General features: G+C 50.0%; 2 protein-coding genes across 4 annotated transcripts in view; both read right to left on the reverse strand.

Moving 5' to 3' along the window:
- Nucleotides 1–4,635: 4,635 nt before the first annotated feature.
- Nucleotides 4,636–7,330, reverse strand: LOC122374743. The gene is made up of 2 exons (XM_043353679.1): nt 6,781–7,330; nt 4,636–5,475 (listed from the first exon to the last, which is right to left on the reverse strand). Exons 1-2 carry the CDS (start codon nt 7,096–7,098, stop codon nt 4,828–4,830), a joined length of 966 nt encoding a protein of 321 aa, XP_043209614.1. The 5' UTR covers nt 7,099–7,330; the 3' UTR covers nt 4,636–4,827.
- Nucleotides 7,331–11,443: 4,113 nt separating this feature from the next.
- LOC122374746 (protein shifted-like) overlaps nt 11,444–20,274 on the reverse strand; it is a 32,048-nt gene continuing 23,217 nt past the window's right edge. Inside the window, exons 5-9 of one of the 3 annotated variants that reach the window (XM_043353682.1) lie at nt 18,725–18,874; nt 16,092–16,286; nt 15,048–15,143; nt 14,241–14,432; nt 11,444–12,732 (exon numbers count right to left, since the gene is read on the reverse strand). In XM_043353682.1, the coding sequence (XP_043209617.1) occupies nt 12,599–12,732; nt 14,241–14,432; nt 15,048–15,143; nt 16,092–16,286; nt 18,725–18,874 (767 nt within the window). In that variant the 3' untranslated portion in view covers nt 11,444–12,598. Of the gene's footprint in view, nt 12,733–14,165; nt 14,433–15,047; nt 15,144–16,091; nt 16,293–18,724; nt 18,875–20,274 lie in introns of all 3 variants that reach the window. The other 2 variants (XM_043353681.1, XM_043353683.1) reach the window with 2 other exon arrangements.

A 20,274-nucleotide genomic window follows, 5' to 3' on the forward strand; every position in this document is an offset into this window, starting at 1 on the left:
GTTCTGGGGGTAGCTGCAGCGGCAGACCACCACAGTCCGCGCCGTCAGGAAGCCACCGTTTGCTATGCGTGCGGACAGCCCAACCACTTGGCCCGCGATTGTCTTCGTGGTCGAGGTGGCCGTGGACGTCGAGGTGGTTTAGGCGGAAGCAGGCTCTGCTTCCGGTGCAGCCGACCCGGCCACGTGGCAGCTACCTGCCCGGAAAACGGCGGCGGAGAGGTGGCCTCAGCGCCAGCCTCCTCTCCGGCTCACCAGTGAGTGGCGCTCTGCCGACCACGCGCCTGTCGGTGGACGGAGTGATGTGTCGAGCCCTCGTGGATACCGGATGCACCGTGAGCGTCGCGCACTCCTCCGTTTGCCGCCGCTGGTCTGCGGAGCGAATCAACGTTGTGACACTGAGTGGAGAACGATACGCATGCGAAGGCAGAGGTTACGTGTCAGTGCAGACCATGTTTGGTGCTCGAGTTGAGTTGGAAGTGCTGGTGTCTGCTAGAAAGCCTTTGAACTTTTCATTCATTCTGGGAATGAACGGTGTGACTGCTCTGCAGGGCGTGTTCGTTAGTGCATCCAGTGAAGTGAACTTTGGAGTGGACTCAGCTGTGCCGGCCGCTCCAGTTGCAGCGGCTGCCAGTGGCGTCTCGGATGGAGCAGCCTCATCGCTGCATCCGGGCTGCAATGAGACGGCGGCGCAACCCGAACCGACACCGACCGACCTGCACCCGGACCGGGCACCAGTTGTGGATGCACCAGATTATGCCGTGTACTTTGATCCGACATCTAAGGCGTGGAGAATGAAATGGAAGTGGACTGACGGAGCAGAGCCGGAGTGCTTGCAGAACACTGTCGCACAGTACAGGGTGCCGTGTGACGCTCGCCGTGAATTTGACGATGAACTCAAACGTTGGGTGGAGCAGGGCTGGCTTATTCCCTACAACGAGTCAGAGCTTGGCCCACCAAAGGGTCTGGTGCCTTTAATGGCAGTCCAACAAAAGAACAAATCGAAAGTGAGACCTGTTGCCCAGAGCGGGCGGCAGGCGGTGCGCGTCTGCTCGGTCTGCGAGTCTCACGGGAGCTTGGCAGGCTGGTGTGGAGCAGAGACAACCCAGTCGGACCACCACCGGCTGTGCTCACGCGCCGTGGAGTGTTCTCGTGGTGCGGACGCCTGATCGCTCACATGCCCGTGTGTGGTTGGCTCCGCCCTGCCGTGGCCTGGTTGAAACGACGCGTGAATGACGTCACACAAGGATGGGATGACATCACCTACGACGGAGTTCTGCAGAAGCAGATTAGTCATGTCGCGGCTCGGGTAGCCAGTCACGGATCCGGCACACGGTCTGTGGAGCGTGCGGAGTGACCGCGCTGTGGTTTGGGTGGATGCGAGCTCCGTAGCAGCGGGTGTGGTGGTGGAGTCACCTGACGGCGACGTCATTGAAGACGGATGCTGGCTGAGGAAGGATGAATCCACACACATAAATGTTGCGGAGCTAAATGCGGCCGTGAGAGGCATCAACGTGGCCGTCGCTTGGGACATGCGTGTCATCGATCTGCGCACGGACTCGGTCACAGTGCACCGTTGGATCAACGATGCACTGAGCGGCCGCACTCGGCTGCGCACCAAGGCACACGGAGAGATGTTGATCAGACGCAGGGTCGACATGATTCGACAGTTGGTGGATGAGCTGGAGCTGTCGCTGTCTGTAACTCTAGTGCGGAGCGCAGCGAATCGAGCAGACGAGCTGACCCGAGTGCCGAAAGACTGGGTGCGTGATGAGTCATCGCCTGCAGCTACTGAGACAATGGCCGGCTGCGAGGCTGCGGCCAATGGGCTGGCATTGCCTAACTCTGATGACGATTCATCGGGTTCGGCAGTACTGAGAGGAGGCGATCAAGTCGCAGCTGCAGGTGGTAGCAGCGCTGAGGTGGATCGGATGACGCCGCGGGGAGACTCGGCCGGCGCGGCAGAGGACCGGACGGAGGATCAGCTTGCACCAGGAGGCTCTGCTGATATTGCGGAGGCCATCGCAGGAGTGCATGACCGCGCCGGACATCCCGGGGTTCGTCGGACACTGTACTTTGCACGGCGTGACATTTCAAAGGACGTGACGCGAGCTCAAGTGCAAAATGTGGTGAGCCAGTGTGACGCATGCCGCTCAATCGATCCGGCGCCAATGAAGTGGAGGCATGGCTCGTTGGAAGTGTCTGACGTATGGAAGCGACTGGCAATTGATGTAACGCACTACCGGGGCCAGTCGTTTCTCTCGGTTGTGGACTGTGGACCCTCGCGGTTCTGTCTGTGGCGACACCTGAGTCGTCCGGACGCTGATGTCACGATCGCTCAGCTCGAACAGATCTTCTTCGAGCGCGGGGCACCTGAGGAGCTGCTTTGTGATAATGACACCATCTTTCGCAGTCGGAGTTTTGCGGCTTTTGCAGCGAGGTGGGGCGTGCGTCTTCGATTTAGGGCGGTTCATGAGCCGGCTGGCAATTCGATAGTTGAGCGGAACCATCGCACGATCAAGGTCATTGCTGCGCGAAAACAATGCTCGGTGGCCGAGGCAGTCCACCTGTACAATGTAACGCCGCGCGAGGGTGGATCTGCACCCGCGAGTGTCGTGTTCCGGTACAATGTGAGGGACAATGTGCGGCCCGCTGCTGCACCGCCGGCGCCCAACCCCGTACCAGTGAACAGTGAGGCAGCCGCGTATCGTGTTGGCGACCCTGTCTGGGTACGTCGTCGGGGAACTCGGTGTGTTGATGCGTCGCGTCCCGGCACGGTGTCTGATGTCGTTTCTGAGCAGGTCGTAGAAGTCGATGGAGTGCCGTGGCACGTGAGAAATTTATGCCGACGGAATGCCGCCGTCGAGGAGGGGCCCGTTAGTGAGGGCGACAGTGAGGGAGAGAGGGACGGTGAGAGTCTGGTCATTACCGTGCCGGTGGTGAATGATGCGGACTCAGAGGAGAACAGTGGGCCGGAAGTCGTGGAGGGAGAGTCAGCTGAGATTGTGGGCGAGGAGGAGCGACAGATTCCACGTAGAAGCGAGCGGGAACGTAGACAGGCCCAGTATTTCCAATCGATGGGTTGATCCTTTGAGATCAAGGGTGGAGTGTAGTTTCAGTGATGCTTTTCGATGCTAAGTGATGCTTTCCGCGATGCGAGTCGGATGGACTTCGCTCAGGCGGTGTCAGGTCGCTGCCGCCGGGGCCAAGCTGTGTCCGGGCAGGCGGTGAGTCAGTGAGCGAGATGGACTGACGGTGTGAGGGTGCGCGCTGAGGAATACAGAATCTACACATTTGGCAAATTTTGACCTTTGATGACCTCTGGTGACCCCAATATTGCTCTTAGATGAAAAATGACTGAAATACTTCCAAACGTACGCATTGAGAGCTATCGACTGCTTTTTACCGCGTCTTTCTAGCCCTCTTAGTTTTTTTAGTTAGAGGTGGGTGGTAACATATGCCCCCCCCCCCACCATGGCGAAGCTGGCTGAGACCGCCACTGGGGCGCGGGTTAACCCTTTGGCTCAAACTGCATGAGTTCTAAAAAGTCCCTTTGCCATTGTATTCCTACATATGTGCAAGACAAGCTATAAAGTGAAGTCATGGCTGTTGAGACTTACTTGAATCAGTCCGAGAGCAGTGGGATGATCAAGCTGACCCCTGCAGAAGATCATACAATACTGATGCATGCGATGTCCAATGTCCATGATTCTCCCGCCACGTCTTGGACCACTTCACGACCACTTCACGCAATGCCCCAGTCTCCACCCTCCAGCATACCGACATTCACTAGATGTACGCATTGCGCAACGTCCCACTACACCTCAAAAGACAGCACTCGGGCACCTGCACAGCGCGCCGCTACAATCGCTCAACCACACAGCTCACTCAGCCGACCCGCGCCACTGACCCTCCCCGGGTCGGGCGCACAGGCGAGCCCAGGCAGCTAAAATCCGACGATGTCTCGGTACGGACGCACCGGATCAAGTCCATAAGTTTTTTTTTAGGGGGGAGGGGTTAGGCCCTTTCGGTCCAATGAGACCATTTCAGAGCCGAAAGAATACCTGATAGGAATTAGGGGGAGACATTGGTCTGGGTAGGCACCCATAGGGAGTCGCCGGGGCTGAGCCCGTCCGTTAGGACAGGCCACCCAGCCCCCCCCCCCCCCCAAAGCACTCGCTGCACCCGGCTACGAGTGGCTCCCTCAGGAGCTGCGGTGCGCTCAGAAAGGAGCAGCCCGCATGGGATAAAGTTGCCTGCCCAGACAGGAACAGGGTTGCAGCGTGGAGGAGAAGGATTTCAGTATCCTGAGGATAGATACGACGGAACGGGTGTGATGTCCACAAGCCAAGCGGATGGGCTTTATTCAAAGTGAGTGTGGTATGTGGTATAGTGAGTGCGTGGTACTCGAATTAGACACGTGACTCTGGATGATTTCGTAAGATATAGCTCAGATTGTCCTATAACAGGTATTTTTTCAATTCATCGTATCAATGAAACTTGTAAAAAAACCCTTGAGCTCTTTTTTGCACTAAATAATCATATAAATAAGGTATGGTAATGACATTAGGTACAGTAAAATCGTTGGTAACAGAGCTGTCACATTGTAACTTGTGTGCTCTTCATCAAAGTGGAAGGTATTGCGTTGCTGTTGCTGTAAGTTTTATTTATACATGCAGTCAGCATGTTTCCTTGGTCGGATTCATTTCGTATTTCATCAGCCAGGATAGCAAGACATTTTCAGAACAAAACAAAACAAAACAAAGACACCAAGGGGACGTGATAACCGATCAGTGAGCGATTCAGCGGCCTCGGACAGCCGTCGGCGGCTCAGGAAGCCTTCCGCGAGGTCTTCTCCGTCTCCTGGCAGCATTCGATGCCGCTGATGAGGCCCTCTCCCCAGAGCTCGCACCAGGCCACTGTCAGCAGCGCCGTCATGATGCCGAACGTCATCGCCGACACGGTGGCGTCGAACGCCACCTTGGAGCCCTCAAAGAGCGACCAGACGCGCGGCCGGCAGCCGGGCCGGTCCACGCTCGCTCCGCCGCCGGCCGCTGCGGCGCCCGGGCCCGCCGGCGACGAGTCGTTCTTACCGGACGCCGGGGCGGTGGTGGCTGCCGCCGGGGCCGCCGTGGTGGCCTCCAGACGACTGGAGCTGTTGGTGGCCGGCGCCGTGCCGTTCCCCCCGCCAGGAGCGGCGCTCTCCGGCGCGGTGCCGTTGCCGGCGACGGCCGAGTCTGTGGGCAGCGTGGCGCCCGGCAGACAGGTCTGCGGCGTGGTGAACTTGGCGCTGTAGTCGGTGGGCGCATTGACGCCGCAGCAGCGCAGCTTCACCTCGAAGGTGGCCAGTGAGCTGTAGAGCGACTGGCTGGGTGCGCGGCTGTAGTAGCTGATGATGTCCTGGTCCATCTGCGCGTAGGGCGTGTTGGACGAGGTCCACGGCCGGCCGAGGAACGGCGCCGACTTCAGACCGGTCACCTGGTCGAGCACAGTTTTAGGAATTTAACAAACAGTTGAAAGAGAAATCAAATAGATTTTTTCTTCTAGTTTTTTTTTTCAAGGATTAGCATAGTTGACCGTGGTAAGTGGTTGACATCGCATTGCGCCTGGTGCACTTGCCGGTAGCGTGATGTGTTGTGATAATTTTCTAACAATGTTTTGTTGAATCGTTGATTATAAAATGTGTGACTTGTTCATTGATGATTTTAACGTGATCTCGTTAGTCCTGGCGACACAAACGCTACCACATTGCACATTGCAGGTATGGAGGGCTCACATTAAAGCGTATTTTTCTAAAGGATTAATGTATCGGTAAAGGGTCATTGAGCTACCATTGGCAATAGCTTGAATGCGTGGCTGCTCACGCGTGTGCCGTATATGCTAGTATAGGTATATAGGTATAGTATCTACGACCGTGGACTGCTGTTGGATAGAGGATGTTTGTGCTGCTTTATATATGTAGTTGCATACTGAAACGGGTGCCAACAGATTGAAGAGGGATGATATTAGATCAAAATTATCCTGGAGCGTCTGCAGTAGCGGAACATCAAACAGTCACTAATGAACAGGAATATCTAAACACCGCTAGCTAGCACATGAGGCTTATTCGCAGCTCATTATCAACTTAAGCTTCGCATTATACGAATACCTACCTATAGAAGATATGCACTAACACTTTTGCGATTTTTCGCATGCGCTGAAATGAAATATTAGAAAGATTATGGTAGTTTTATGCATGAGCTCAGATTGACAAAACGGTTTCGAGGGCTTTGGTTGCTGATTAAAAATTCACAAAAATATGAGAAAGTTCAAACTGAGCGCTATATTTTCATTGTATTTACTTTGTATATATGGAAGGTTCGTCGAGGTTCAATACCCATACAAATTATTAATAAAAAAAAACGGGGAAATAGCATAGCTTTCATTTTTACGTAAGTGCTATCGCAAGCTTTCTAATATATATATATATATATATATATATATATATATATATATATATATATATATATATATATATATATATATATATATATATATATATATATATATATATATATATATATCAATTTTAGCTTATCAAGGGACATCGACTAAAGAGGGGTTCGAGAGAAAGACCTGGCGTTACAAACTGAGGCAGGTCGAACAGTTGTCCGTTGTGTTGAGTTCCTGACAAACAGGCTATCATATGTTGAACGTTATTTCGATTTATGATCAGCCAGGAGCATTCACCAGCTTGAGCATTGGGATCACGTGCAGGGGCAAATCGTTCATATTTTTACTCACCGGAGGCTTGCACACAATGGAGAATCGTATGAAAAGAACGGCGAGCAGCAGTGCCATGTAGATCCGAAGCATCCATTTCATTTCGTAGCAAAGAGCAAAGATGAGCCCAATACCCTGGTTGAAGATGTCCACAAATGTGGCGCTCAGCAGGAGATTGCCGAAAATCACCGTCATGATCGGGTCCTTCAACTCGGTTTCCTTGACAATGTTGTAACCCATGAGGATTCCGCTTAGTGCCGACGCATCTGCCAGGATTACTCCTAGACATGTCATACCCGAGAGGGACTTCAGAATACTCTGAACAATCATCGCAAGCATGATTGCTTTCCGTGGGGTTTGGAACTGGTTTCTAAAAATGACTAGGGCCGGTCTCCTCTTTCTTTTAGACAGTCAAAACAAAGCCAAAGTCTATCAAACATCTTTGTGGTTATCATAAGCCATTGATACGGTAATGAATTTGTTTCTCAGATAAAGTTAAGCGAATATAGATACAAAATTGCCCAAATTAAGCTGGCATTACAACTCTGTCTGTGTTTATCTGTCGGTTTGCCATAATCGTCGCCTACTGTTCACAAATGAAGCAGAGATGTTTTTATCCAGAAGCGTGACTAACAATTTTAATGATCCGTTGTTTCAATGTCAAATTATAGCCAAGGTTCGTAGGGGAGAGTGGGGCAAAGCGGATGCACTCGGGGTAAAGCGGCCACCCATCGTTTTATGAGCCCTACACAGCTAGCCCGTCAGCTCCAATTTATGGTTGCCAATTATATTTATCTTCGCGGTCGCTCGAATGAGCCAGACCGGTGTTTCTGGCCAGTCGCCATTGTTCCGTGAAACACGGAAAAGCATTTCTTGTCAGGTTACTAACTATTTTAACGACTTTTAGATGTTAATAACCACCAATAATTTTATTTAAGCGATCTTGTTCATGGATTGTGTGGTTATCGTATAGATGTCTTTTACCAATTTTAATGCTTGTTGCCCCACTAATAGCTGAGCTGAAATATTTTTTGTCGCGGACGTTATGCTCGGGGCAGAGTGAACGGGGCAAAGTGGCCAGCTCCGAATTGGCCATAAGTTGTTTCCATCTGGACAGCAAATGTTATTGATATTGAAATGCATCGTACCAATCATTCATCTCGGCCAGACTTTTCGGTTACATTACATTTCGGTTACATATTGAAATGCATCGTACCAATCATTCATCTCGGCCAGACTTTTCGGTTACATTAATTACCAAACCTCGTTTAAACCTTGTCACCATCCTAGTCGTATAGTCGCCTACAGAATGATGTTCCACTCCTCAGAAGCTATCAGTTGACCGGAGCGCTAAGTTGTGCCGCTTATCACGCAATTAAAGTGACCATCCCACCTTAACATTAGTTTTGAGTTGAGATTACCAAAATGGTGGCCATGGCCTGCAAATACCGGTTTGGGCACTCACAGCATCGAAAAATGTTTTAATTCGGAGATATGGAATTTCAAACTTGCAGCTTTCGGATTCTAAGGGGCTAATGCATTGGAATGCCCCCTTAAAATTTGTGACGTCAGCGGTGATCTAACGATTTTAAAACCTTATACTAACATCTTTGTGAAGGAGTCCAGGTATATGCTATTTGCGCGCAACATCTGCCGCAAACGCCGCACTTCCCAAATGAAGTCGCTAGGAATAGCGGAGATCCCCCAAAAATAAACAAAAGTAAAAGTTTAATATCTTGAAAACTGGTGAATATTTTTCGGTGAAATTTGGTAGATATTCGTTTTTGCTCTTTCTGAACCGAGCGACATCACTTTCATGCCAATTCATCAACTTTTTTGAAGGTGGGAGGGTCCCTTTAAGCTTGTCGATTGTGAGCATTGGAACAAAGCTATAATTTGTTAACTCAGCCCGTGTGAGGCGGCACAGCCTACCACTCCAGGCAAATAATTGCCTGTGAAAGGTGAAACATCATTCTGTAGTCGACTATACACTAGGCAACTATTCTGTTTCTCATATCGAGTTGAGAAGTCGCCGGTGGACGCTTTGCCCAAGGGTATGGGGCAAATTGGCCAAAATGCAAAGGTATAAAGTTTTGCCAATATCTCCCATATGTGAACGCCTCTGGAAATAAAAACACAGTTGAAATAAAAGACAGTTTAACCCGCGCCCTGCTCGGGGGGTGTTTGAACATCCCCCCTTGGGGTTTTTCGCGAATATCTCAAAAACGGCGGCGCGGAGCGCCGCCGTTTTTGGTACACCTTACCATACATCAATTCTACACATGTTGTGAAAATTTCAGACCATGCCCTGAGGTCATCTTAGGTCACGAATGGTATCTAACAGTTTTTCGCAAATAACTTTTGATAGAGGCATGCTAGAGCGATGAAAACGCCTTAGATGTGTTCAGCTCGACGATACGGATCGACTGATATGCAACATGACCCTTTCCGGTCAGGTCATGACCTTGACCTGAGGTCAAATTTTCAAGTTGACCTTTCAAGGTCAAGTTATAGTTCATTCGATGCGTCTTGACAAAAGGAACACGATGCCGGTAAAAGTAAGCTCGTACAAGGCTTGGGTCAAAAGTTATTGCAGAAAACTGTTTTCGAAAAAATCGGCTATTTTTGCAGTTTTTGCCCCCTGCAGGCAAAACCGTTGACGTTAGGTCAAATCTGAGAGAATTACTCAGAAAGGGCGTTAATAGGGCTATCGAATGCGCTTTTCCGCGGCGCTGTAGCTCTATTGGTTCCCGAGTTATGCGTTGGCTTCTTGGAAATTTTTGACATTCGACCTGGAAATCGGCGAAATTTTGCCTTCAATGACCTCTGGTGACCTGACCTTTGACCTGACCAAAAAATTGACCGAAGTGATTTCGTCATTATTTTTTACGCTCTTTCGAACGCCGCCTTCCGCGTATCGCTACGTGGCCCAAGAGCCGAGTTACAAGGGGGGTGTTCAAACACCCCCCCCCCCCCCAGCAGGGCGTGGAAATCTAGGACCCCCAGCGGGGCGCGGGTTAACCCTCGCATGTGTAGGGGGGTCGGATGGACCCCCCCATGGTTTTTCACGAATAACTCGCGTAAAAAGCGGCCGATCGCGACGAAACTTTCAGTACCCTCGCATTGATCAATTTTACAGCTACCCTGAAAATTTCATGACCCTGACCCAAATGACCTTTGACCTGTGACCTCTTTTCCGAGACCATGTTTGGCCGGAATCACGATTCGGCGTACGTCGGTTCGCATTAGCCGCGCGTTTGCAAGATTTTCGTGGTTTCGAACGTTCAAACATGTGATGTGATGTTGCTCCCATGCATTAGGGTGGGTGTCAAGGTCACCTGAAGGTCAGGTCAGGTCATTGACCTTTGGTGACCTCGGGTGACCTCGGTTCACTTTTTCGAGTTTTACATGTTTCTAGGCTAGTTTTTGGAGCTGAATTCGAATTTAGCAACCACTTGAACATTTACGAAGTAGTTTTGGTGCCTTCGTAACATGTTACGAAGCTGTCAGAGGCGGTTGATACGTACTACGAATACCCGTCAGTGACCGTCACGACGCCTACTGGTTGACCGTTACGGTCCAAACTCCATAGACAAGCGGACATACGGTTTTACAAGAGTTAGGCGACGAAATACTCAGCTTAATTATTAAGTAATGGGCACCATTAGGTAGGCCATACAATTTTCTGTAGTACCGCATAGTCGCTGCAGTCAAAGGTGTTCTGGTTTTTATGCTATATGCCAAAGAATTTTTGCGTGTAATCACCGGTGACACGACATATTTCTGCTTTATTGGGTTGGGCGGTGAAGTCGATGACGTGATCACAATGAAAATGGCTTAGTTTTGTAGAACATTGAATTTTGATTCCGGCACGACTCTCGCTAGTCCATTTTTTATTATAAATAAACCATTAATTGCGGTACAAAGTCAAAACTAGCCCGAAACGGCGCCCGCAGCGGCCGTTAGCACAGCGGCCTTATGGTAAACAGGTTAGTTCACATTCCCGCCGCTATGCGAGTGGCGGCGGCGCCACCTGTCCTCATGTCCGCCTTGGACCGTAACGCCTGACCTGACCTGACCCGACCTGGTCTAAATGCTTAAAGACATCATCTGTGATCAAAACTAACACGATATTCGTGATCAATACCCCGAAAAACCCCTTAGCAGCCACACTTTACGACTTTCTAATAGGTCCCGATTTTCCCGACTTTGGGTCATTGACCTGACCTGGAAGGTCAACCAATGACCTAGGACCTTAAAATTGGGTATCATCGGCTTCCTCTCGTCACGGGCAACACGCTCGTTTTTTCCGCGAAGCTCTAGCTTGATCAGGGGCCAAACGGCAAGGGGGGATCCAACCGACCCCCCCCCCCCCCCCTACACATTAGAAGCTGGAAAACGCCGCACACATGCGAGGGTTAATAGCGATCATATTGGTATAGAGGGAATCTTTCCTGGTAATAAAGTCAAGCATCAGCATCGTAAAAAGCGTTAGGGTGTCCGCTTTGCCCCACTCTCCCCTACCTCGAAAAGGGGTCGATTACCTACAACGTTATCATGCCTAAAAGTGTGTACTTCCTCTCGAGGGTTACAGATTGCGTCGTAGGACCTTCGTAAGCAGGTAGCAGAGCTGTATGGAAACCGGTAATCATTTCATCTCATTGTGGCCCGAACAAACGCATCACAAATTTGTTAACTTCATTTTGTCAAATAAAACGCAAGTCGCGAAAGCAACATAACTAACACCACGAAACACTTATGATCACAGCAAAATATTGAAGATGCATGTAATTAAAGTTGCACATAACATACATATATAGTGGCAATACCAATATCCTCACGCCTTTACGAATTGCCAATAGATGCTGGTATAGCTACTTTCTAGTTAGCATAACCATGGTTAGAATTTGAACAGTAATCAAAGCAAATATTACGTGGACCTGATGCAATTAGCTTGACCGTGTGTATTAACAGTAGACATCGGTTTATGACTGCAACTTGCAAGAGCTTTAGTCATTTCATGCCTTATACAAGCACGTCGGCCGAACACAAAACGCCAGCCGTCAATCCATACAAATATCATCAAGCTCACTTGCAGCTCTGCCATATTAAGAGCACCACGTCCACACATTGACTTTAGAGACACACGTGGTGCCACCAACCGCTTTCGTCATTGTCCGTTCACCAGCCTATTGTCCGTAGGCGAGCCATGGTGATCGGGAGTGACCCGCGGGCCTGCGCCCCACTGCACCAGACCTCGGCGACAGTACACAGCAACTGCACAGGACGCTCGGTGGGTCGGCCTCCGACAGCCGCACCGGCGATCACCGGCCGCGCGCACTCACTTTGGTCCTGTGGCGCCACAGTTCTGCGCTCCCAGTCCGCCGAGCCCATCACGTCACCGGCCCGTGCGCGGACCTCAGCCTGACGTGTGAGGACCGTCTCGGTTCGCGGAACCGTCACATACCAGGGCGATGTTGGTCGGCATGATATGAGCCGGGCGGCACGGCCACTCGGGGCAGTTCATACGGCCGGCGCGGCCCCATATATCGCCGCGCATATGTCGCTCGGCGGGGCCGGGCTGCGCCGACGGCGATCTATGTGCTGTATAAACCAGCCTGGCCGGCAGTATCTGACGGCCCCGGCCCGGCTGCAGACCACAGGCCACTCCGGGCCGGGCAGGCTCGGACCCGACAGCCGCCGGACAGTCGCACCGGACAGGCTCGGACCAGACAGTCGTGCCGGACAGGCTTCGGACAGATGATCGCGGGTTGGACAGCTTGGGTGGCTCACAGTGATGGGACATCCCTGGCTGCCGACCTCGACTGTGGCTAATTCACTAGACGAAGATGCGTGGTTTCCTCCTGCCCTGTTGTCGCTCCCGCTGCCGCTCCCGCTGCCGCCCCCGCTGCCGCCCCCGCTGCCGCCCTCGCTGCCGAGGGCGTCCCTTCCGCCGGCCAGACGAAGGCCGGCCTGAAAAGTCGCGATAACCACACTGTTAGCCGGCGAGTATATGTACCGTGGCAAATGACATGTCTTCAATCAGTGTTGAAGGCATAGAACGCCCCATAAGTTGGCTCACAGGGAGCAGAAATGCGATTATTCAAAGAATAAATGCCTATCTCCAGGCAACATGTGTTGTTTGGGTCGTATAAATTTTAAACAGATAATAGTTTAAAATATTGGTGTTTTAAAGTTTTATGCAAAGGTTTATGGTGGTCAACAATATAGCAGGGTTAGCCAGCTACATTTTGTTTACAATGGCCATGAACAGGTGCTTTACATTGTGGGTTACGGGCAATTATTATGTATGTACATACATAAGAAATATACAATTGATTAATAATCATTACCTGCACTTTCATATTTTCGGATGGCTGGAGAAAAGAACTACATTAGTTGTGTGTTCACATTCGCTGATCTTATTAGGCAGGCGTAGGTACATTCTTTCACGACAATGAGTAAAACAAAAACAGACTCCTTAGGAACTCATGAATAGCAATTAGGTTACAAACGGTCATTCAATCTAATCGCTTTGCATCAACAGTCAACGAGTGCATAGCACTGTAACCGTAAAAAGCGACTGATATAAATCAGACTGAGCAAATCAGTGATATTCTTCTGGTAATGTGTTAGGTCGGCTTAAACAATATTTCCTGGCTGTTTTATGTTTGGAGGCTGTTTTATATTTGGAGAACTCATTCAGTCGCTGACTAGTGCGCCGGAGTGGCCGAGTCCATCCCGCGGCGATGAGACGGGGGATTCTCAGCGGATACGTCACTCGGTCCCTCAAACGGTCACCGTGAGAGCGTGTGGGTGCCTGCAAAAAATGTCCTTTACCAGTACGCTGACCGTCCGTCATTCCGGACAGGGTTTTAGGACAAAGGGTACAGGCGGGGGGGGGGGCTGAGGATAGTTAGAATGGATCAGCATTTACTGTTTTGATGATGGGGTAAGGACATTTTCGAGCTTTTTTTCAACATTGAACAAGCAGGTCATGCTTTCCCACGCCGGTGTAAAAAAAGCTTATCGCCATGCAATGTTAGCGTTGTATCATGCTGCGTCTAATCGTAAGGGAGGTAGCTACTAGCTGGTAGGTGGGTGTGACCAACAGCCACCGGAGCACCCGCGCACTTTATCTGCCGACTGCCACCCTATGGACGATGACCTAACAACCATGTTGTCTCTAGTAGCCCGGTATAGCCCAACTTACCAGCTCATGCACCGGAGCTTGGCTCAAAAGCGCTGATCTGCTGCCAATACCGGCAATACCTCCGCAGCCCCAGCACTGCATGCAGCCTCCACCGGCTACCGAGCGAGTGACTTGTGGCGTCATCTAGGCGAGTCGTGCTGCTGCTAGCAGCGCTACCTGTAGGGACGTGGGTCGTGCAGCGCCCTCTACTCACATGCACTCTAGCTGCGTGTCCGTGGACGGTGTCGGCGGCGGCCCTTGCGCCAGCGTCCCTTCCTGCCCCTCTTACGTTTGTTGCAGCGACGTCCGAACCAGCCCCTGTCGCACTCGCAGCGCGAGCCGACGCACTGTCCGTGGCGGCAGCGGCGACACGGCTGGCGTGCCACCACCTCGCAGTGGTCGCCCGAGTAGCCGGACCGGCAGCGGCACCGGTTGACGCCGCGGCACCGGCCGCCGTTCTGACACGGCACCAGACACTTGCCTGTGGGCAGACGAACGTGCCGGGGCACAGGTGTTAGGCTGCTGCCAGTGCTGCTGCCAGCCGGACATCATGTGACGACATCAGCGTACTGCTTATTTTGTCGGAGCATATTTGTTTAACTGGCAACAACTTTAGATACCTAACATGGAAAATGTCGGCTCGGGAGGCCGGTTGTAAGTGCAGTTGAGTACAGCGGATATATCTCCTGAGCATAAAAAAGCACTGAACAGTGAACTGTAATCTAGAAACGTGCTACCAATTTATATCAAGCGACTGCGTAGGTATTACGATATTATCCCGAGATCTTTTTACATCAATACCTTGAATCTCCATTATACCTATGCAAGTTTAACTTTGAAGGAAATAGCATATCGATGTCTAGCAAAACTTAGATGTAAACCGACAATAAACACAACCATCTTTTGGCGCTCTCCTCTGAGTGCTCAATCATAATTATCTAGGTCCGAACAGCTAATTATCGTTCATGCCTAGGCAAGAAGAAATGAGAACAGCACATATTGCATCGGCCATGCGGACAAGATGATGCTAGAACATCACCAGCAGCTGGTCGAGCAGACAGGCAGCCCACCCAGCGCCCGCCGCCCCGACACTTACTGTACTGGCAGCGGGGTCCGTAATAGCCTCTCTTACAATGACACGTATCCTTTTGTATGCATTTACCACCGTTTAGACACCGTTCATGACAAATACCTGTGGGCCATGAGAGTGTTCCGTCAGTGTTTCGGCGGGCCCTCATCAGCAGTCGACCGCCCGCCTGTTCCACGCCACGACAGCCGGCTCTCGGCGCAGACAATAGGCGGCAATTCAACTCATTAGCTGCCGCCGCATCTCTAATGCAACGAGGCATTATCTCACGATTATGAAAATAATGTTGCAATGAAAGGTTGGTTTATCTTGGACGAGCCGGTAATTAACTATCGACAAACCCTTTCTTTAAGGTTTATGGTGATACGTTGTCACTGATAAGTTGAAGATATTATATTTATTCTTCCTGTAATGAGCCATGATCTTATGACAATGATTATGGCAGGAAATATCAACGATTTTTTACCGAAGACTTGCAGGCTTCGCAAAACAAACGAGCAGACAGAGATGCAAAATGCCTGGACACGCCAACCCATTCTAAACGGACATAGCGACGTCTAAAGGACGCTGCTCATCAGAAGCCGGCTTAGCAAGGTGTCCCGTTCAGTCACATCTTATTGCCCACATCCCTAGCTCTGCCATCGTGTCGTCCGATTCAGGGTTTGTCTATTCTAGTTCAGGTACGGTTAGATCCGGCCATATAAGGTCACTTCAGGTGATGTCAAGTGCAGTCGGAGTCCAGACAGGTGTTACGTCAGATCAGGTCAAGTTCAGTTCAGTTCAGCTCAGTTCATTTTATTGAGTAATAGATACAAAACAACTGACAAGTTCAGTGGTGGATCGGCCAAAAGATGAACTTGAAGTGGAAATAATAGAAACAAAACAACTAACAAGTCCATTGGTGGGTCATATGTCCTCGGGTCAGGTCAGTTCAGGCTGATCAATGCCGGTCAGGTTAGGACAGGTCAACTGCGGTCTGGTACGCCGCGAAACTCCACCAATCCCCCCCCCCCCAACACACACACACCCACACCTGCTCCGAACTGCACTCACCTCCTTCGCAGTGCGGGCCCTGATAGCCGAGCTGACACTCGCACTTGCCCGGCTTGACGCACGTGCCGCCGTTCATACACTGCGGGTAGCAGAGCGCCATGTTGCAGTACTTGCCCATGTAGCCCAGCGGACACTGGCACTGGCCGTCAGCACTGCAGAAGCCGCCGTTGCCACAGCGTTTGTCACACTCGGGATCTGGCCCTGGCGGAATGGCACCTAGTCACACTCGGAATCTGGTTGCATGACATCACTGGTCAGGAAGGGTCCTGGCGGAATGGCGCTGTAGTCAGGGCGGACCCTGGTGGAATGGCACCTAGTCACACTCGGGATCTGACGGAATGGCGCACATTAACCTTCCAGGCGGTGGGGGGGGGGCATTTTTTGCCCCCCCCCCTTTAGTTTTTTTTTTTCAATATATCTCGAGAACCGCTGCGCTGATCGTCACCAAACTTTCAGTACCCTCCCGGGAGCAGCTAGCGCACATGGTGACCAAAAATTTTTCCAAAGGCTATGATAGGTTGGCCGCTAATGACGTCAGAGTGACGTCATTTTTACCATTTTCGACCCAAAAAAGGTTTCGCGGGAAGAGCTGTCAGGCCTACAGCTTTAGAGATACAGAAAAATGTTTCAGACATAAAAGGTGTAGAATCAAAAGGGCTACAAAACTGCTATTTCGGTTTTCGATTTTTTTTTTATTTTGACCCCCAAAAATCAAAAAATAGATTTTTTAATATAATAGCCAAAAAATCCAAAAAGTTTTTTGAATTTCGAAAAAACGGCATAAATGTGATAGTACCTATCGCCTTCTATCTACATACAAAATTTGAGATCGATACCTCTTTTTTTGGCCAAGTTATAGCGAAAAAACTGTTTAAAATTGATGACGTCAATTTTTAGCAATTCTAGACCTCGTAGCGCAAAACAAAGACCACCATTAGACTCCCCGTGACGAGGTGCATCGAATTGATACCTATTTTATGTAAAAATATCAACTTTGAATTTTGACCTTTTTTGACCTGACCTTGACCTGACCTCCACCAGAAAGTGACCTAAACCGTACCTGATGGTCTTATAACAACCACCATTGAGTTGGAAATGAAAAACTGGCCATAAAACATGCATCGCATAACTTTAGTAAAGTTGGGCTCACGTGGTGACCCTTGGTGACCTTTGGTGACCTGACCTGTGACATGACCTAGTATGACCAGTGACCTCTAATAGCAACATATGTACTAGACAACTGACGCCTTATCGTTGATTTTCGACAAAATGCGTTTTACTCGGTGTTATAGCGCTTTCCCTAGAAGCCCCGTGAACGGTGAAACATTTTATCTTTGACCTGACCTGTGACTTCATCGGTGATCCCGAGGTCAATGAAATTTGGTTTCCTTCGACAAATTTGACAGGGCTATCGAACGCCGTTTGAATTTTCCGGATCCGTCCAGTAGTTTCGGAGATACGGGAGGGGGGCAAAAAATGCTCCCCCCCACCGCGCGGAAGGTGGCTGGTAGGCCCACCTCCTGCCGGGTTAAGGAGGGGTCTGGCACTGGCAAAATGGCACGCAGGCCGGGATCTTGCATGCTATAACCCTCGCCCGCACATGGGGGGGGGAGGTTGCCACCCCCCCCCCAGGTAGTCTTTCTGCTCTGCACTCAACATTTTTAGAGCTAGAAGGCTGATTTTTCGTATAGCTGCTCCTCTATCCTTTCTTGATGTCCACTGAAAATTTCAAGTTTCTGTGATTTTTGGTTTCGGAGATATGACCTTGTTTTTCAGGTCATGTCATGACCCAAATGGCCAATTCTCAACATCTTGCGTTTGCCATGGGCCTTATGAGCTTTTGACACCCTGATTTCGGCCTTTTTTGCCAGTCTTACCTCCTACCTATCATGGAACATGTTGTTCGACGATGTACAGGGGTCAAGGTCAGGGTCAAGGTCAACCTAGGTCACCTAAGATAATTGCGTTTTAGGCAAGCTGAATTTACTTTTTTTGAAGTTTTTTGACTGCATTTTTGGTAAAAGCTTCTCAGATCATGATTTCATGTAATATGGACCCAAAAACAATCGGTGCACACATCAGTATACACACAGACACACACAGACATACAAACACATATAATTGACCTTGACCTAACTTGACCTGAAATGACCTCAGCAGCAAAATTCTGGTCGGGTAGTGTGACAAAGAGGTTCTAGCTGGCTTGGCACCAGAAAACAGCATCGTCATCGGTATTTGATAAGCAGCACACTTGATATCCAACGGTGACCCAAAACAGCAACATTTTTTAGTTTGACCTGACCTGGAAGGTCAATGACTGACCTGAGAAGGTAAAACTGGGTATCATTGGATTCGTCTCTTCCCAAAGAATCTTTTTGGTCTTTACTGCTAAGCTCTATCTCCAACAGGAACGAAATGGCGCGGGGGGGGGTGGCAACCACCCCCCCCCCCCCCATGTGCGTTCTAGGATGGGAAAATGGCATGTGCGGGCGAGGGTTAAAACTGTGAGCTTACGGGCAGCCTTAAATATAGCAATATTGTATCAACTAACGAATGTTTGCATAATAAGAGATAGTTCTAACTTCTGACAACCACGCGGCGATCGGACGACGCGCCGATGACCCACGGCGTACCATGGCTAATGCGGCACTCCTTCTTGAGCCGCAGTCGGAGTGGCATGCCCCGCACGCGCCGTCCTCGGCGGCGGGTCATCACGTCCAGGCCGACGGTGAAGAACACGACGCCCGAGACGTTTCCGACGCACGGCAGCACGATGGAGAACACTGCGGTGGCGGGGGAGAGTCGGAAGGAGTGGTCAGTAGTCAGTACCGTTCAATGCAATTCTTCAAAGCAGTTCAAAGAGAATGGCAATTCAAGAGATGCTGAACGCTTATTAGTATTTAGTGAAGGAAGTAATCAGGAGCAGATTTTTCTCCTCAAGACTTTTCTTTTCATATTACCACAAGTTAACCCGCGCCCTGCTGGGGGGGTGTTTGAACACGCGTTTTTCGCAAATATCTCAAAACGGCGGCGCGGAGCGCCGCCGTTTTTGGTACACCTTATCATACATCAATTCTACACATGTTGTAAAAATTTCAGACTAAGGTCATTCAAGGTCAGGTCACCAGGTCACATGAAGTGACCTCACCTCATAAAAAGTTTCAATGTCTGTCATAGCTACACCGAGTGACCGATCGCTTTGAAACTTTTAGCGATTGCTAAGAGCAATAGCATGTACAAAATGTATATCTCAGAATTTTGATATCGATGACCTAAGGTCAGTTCAATTTTGCGACCTCCCCATTATAAGTCAATGGGAGAAAATTGAAATGCGTCTCTTTTGGACGAAAGACATTATAAACACTCCCAAACACTGAATTACAAGTGGTTTAGACACACTGAACATGAAAATGGTGTTCGTGACCCCTATTTATGCCCTGAGGTCATCTTAGGTCACGAATGGTATCTAACAGTTTTTCGTGAATAACTTTTGATAGAGGCATGCTAGAGCGATGAAAACGCCTTAGATGTGTTCAGCTCGACGATACGGATCGACTGATATGCAACATGACCCTTTCCGGTCAGGTCATGACCTTGACCTGAGGTCAAATTTTCAAGTTGACCTTTCAAGGTCAACTTATAGTTCATTCGATGCGGCTTGACGAGAGGAACACGATGCCGGTAAAAGTAAGCTCGTACAAGGCTTGGGTCAAAAGTTATTGCAGAAAAACTGTTTCCGAAAAAATCGGCTATTTTTGCCGTTTTTGTCCCCTGCAGGCAAAACCGTTGACGTTAGGTCAAATCTGAGTAAATTACTCAGAAAGGGCGTTAATAGGGCTATCGAATGCGCTTTTCCGCGGCGCTGTAGCTTTATTGGTTCCCGAGTTATGGCTTCTTGGAAATTTTCGACATTCGACCTGGAAATCGGCGAAATTTTGCCTTCAATGACCTCTGGTGACCTGACCTTTGACCTAACCAAAAAATTGACCGAAGTGATTTCCTCATTATTTTTGACGCTCTTTCGAACGCCGCCTTCGGCGTATCGCTACGTGGCCCAGGAGCCGAGTTAGAAGGGGTGTTCAAACTCCCCCCCCCAGCAGGGCGTGGAAATCCACCCCCAGCCGGGCGCGGGTTAAACCACATAACTTTCGTACCTGCTAAAAAGCTTGAATTCGTCAATATT

This window comes from Amphibalanus amphitrite, unplaced genomic scaffold (assembly GCF_019059575.1).
Source record: "Amphibalanus amphitrite isolate SeventyFive unplaced genomic scaffold, NRLGWU_Aamphi_draft 001705F_arrow, whole genome shotgun sequence".
NCBI lineage: Eukaryota > Metazoa > Arthropoda > Thecostraca > Balanomorpha > Balanidae > Amphibalanus > Amphibalanus amphitrite.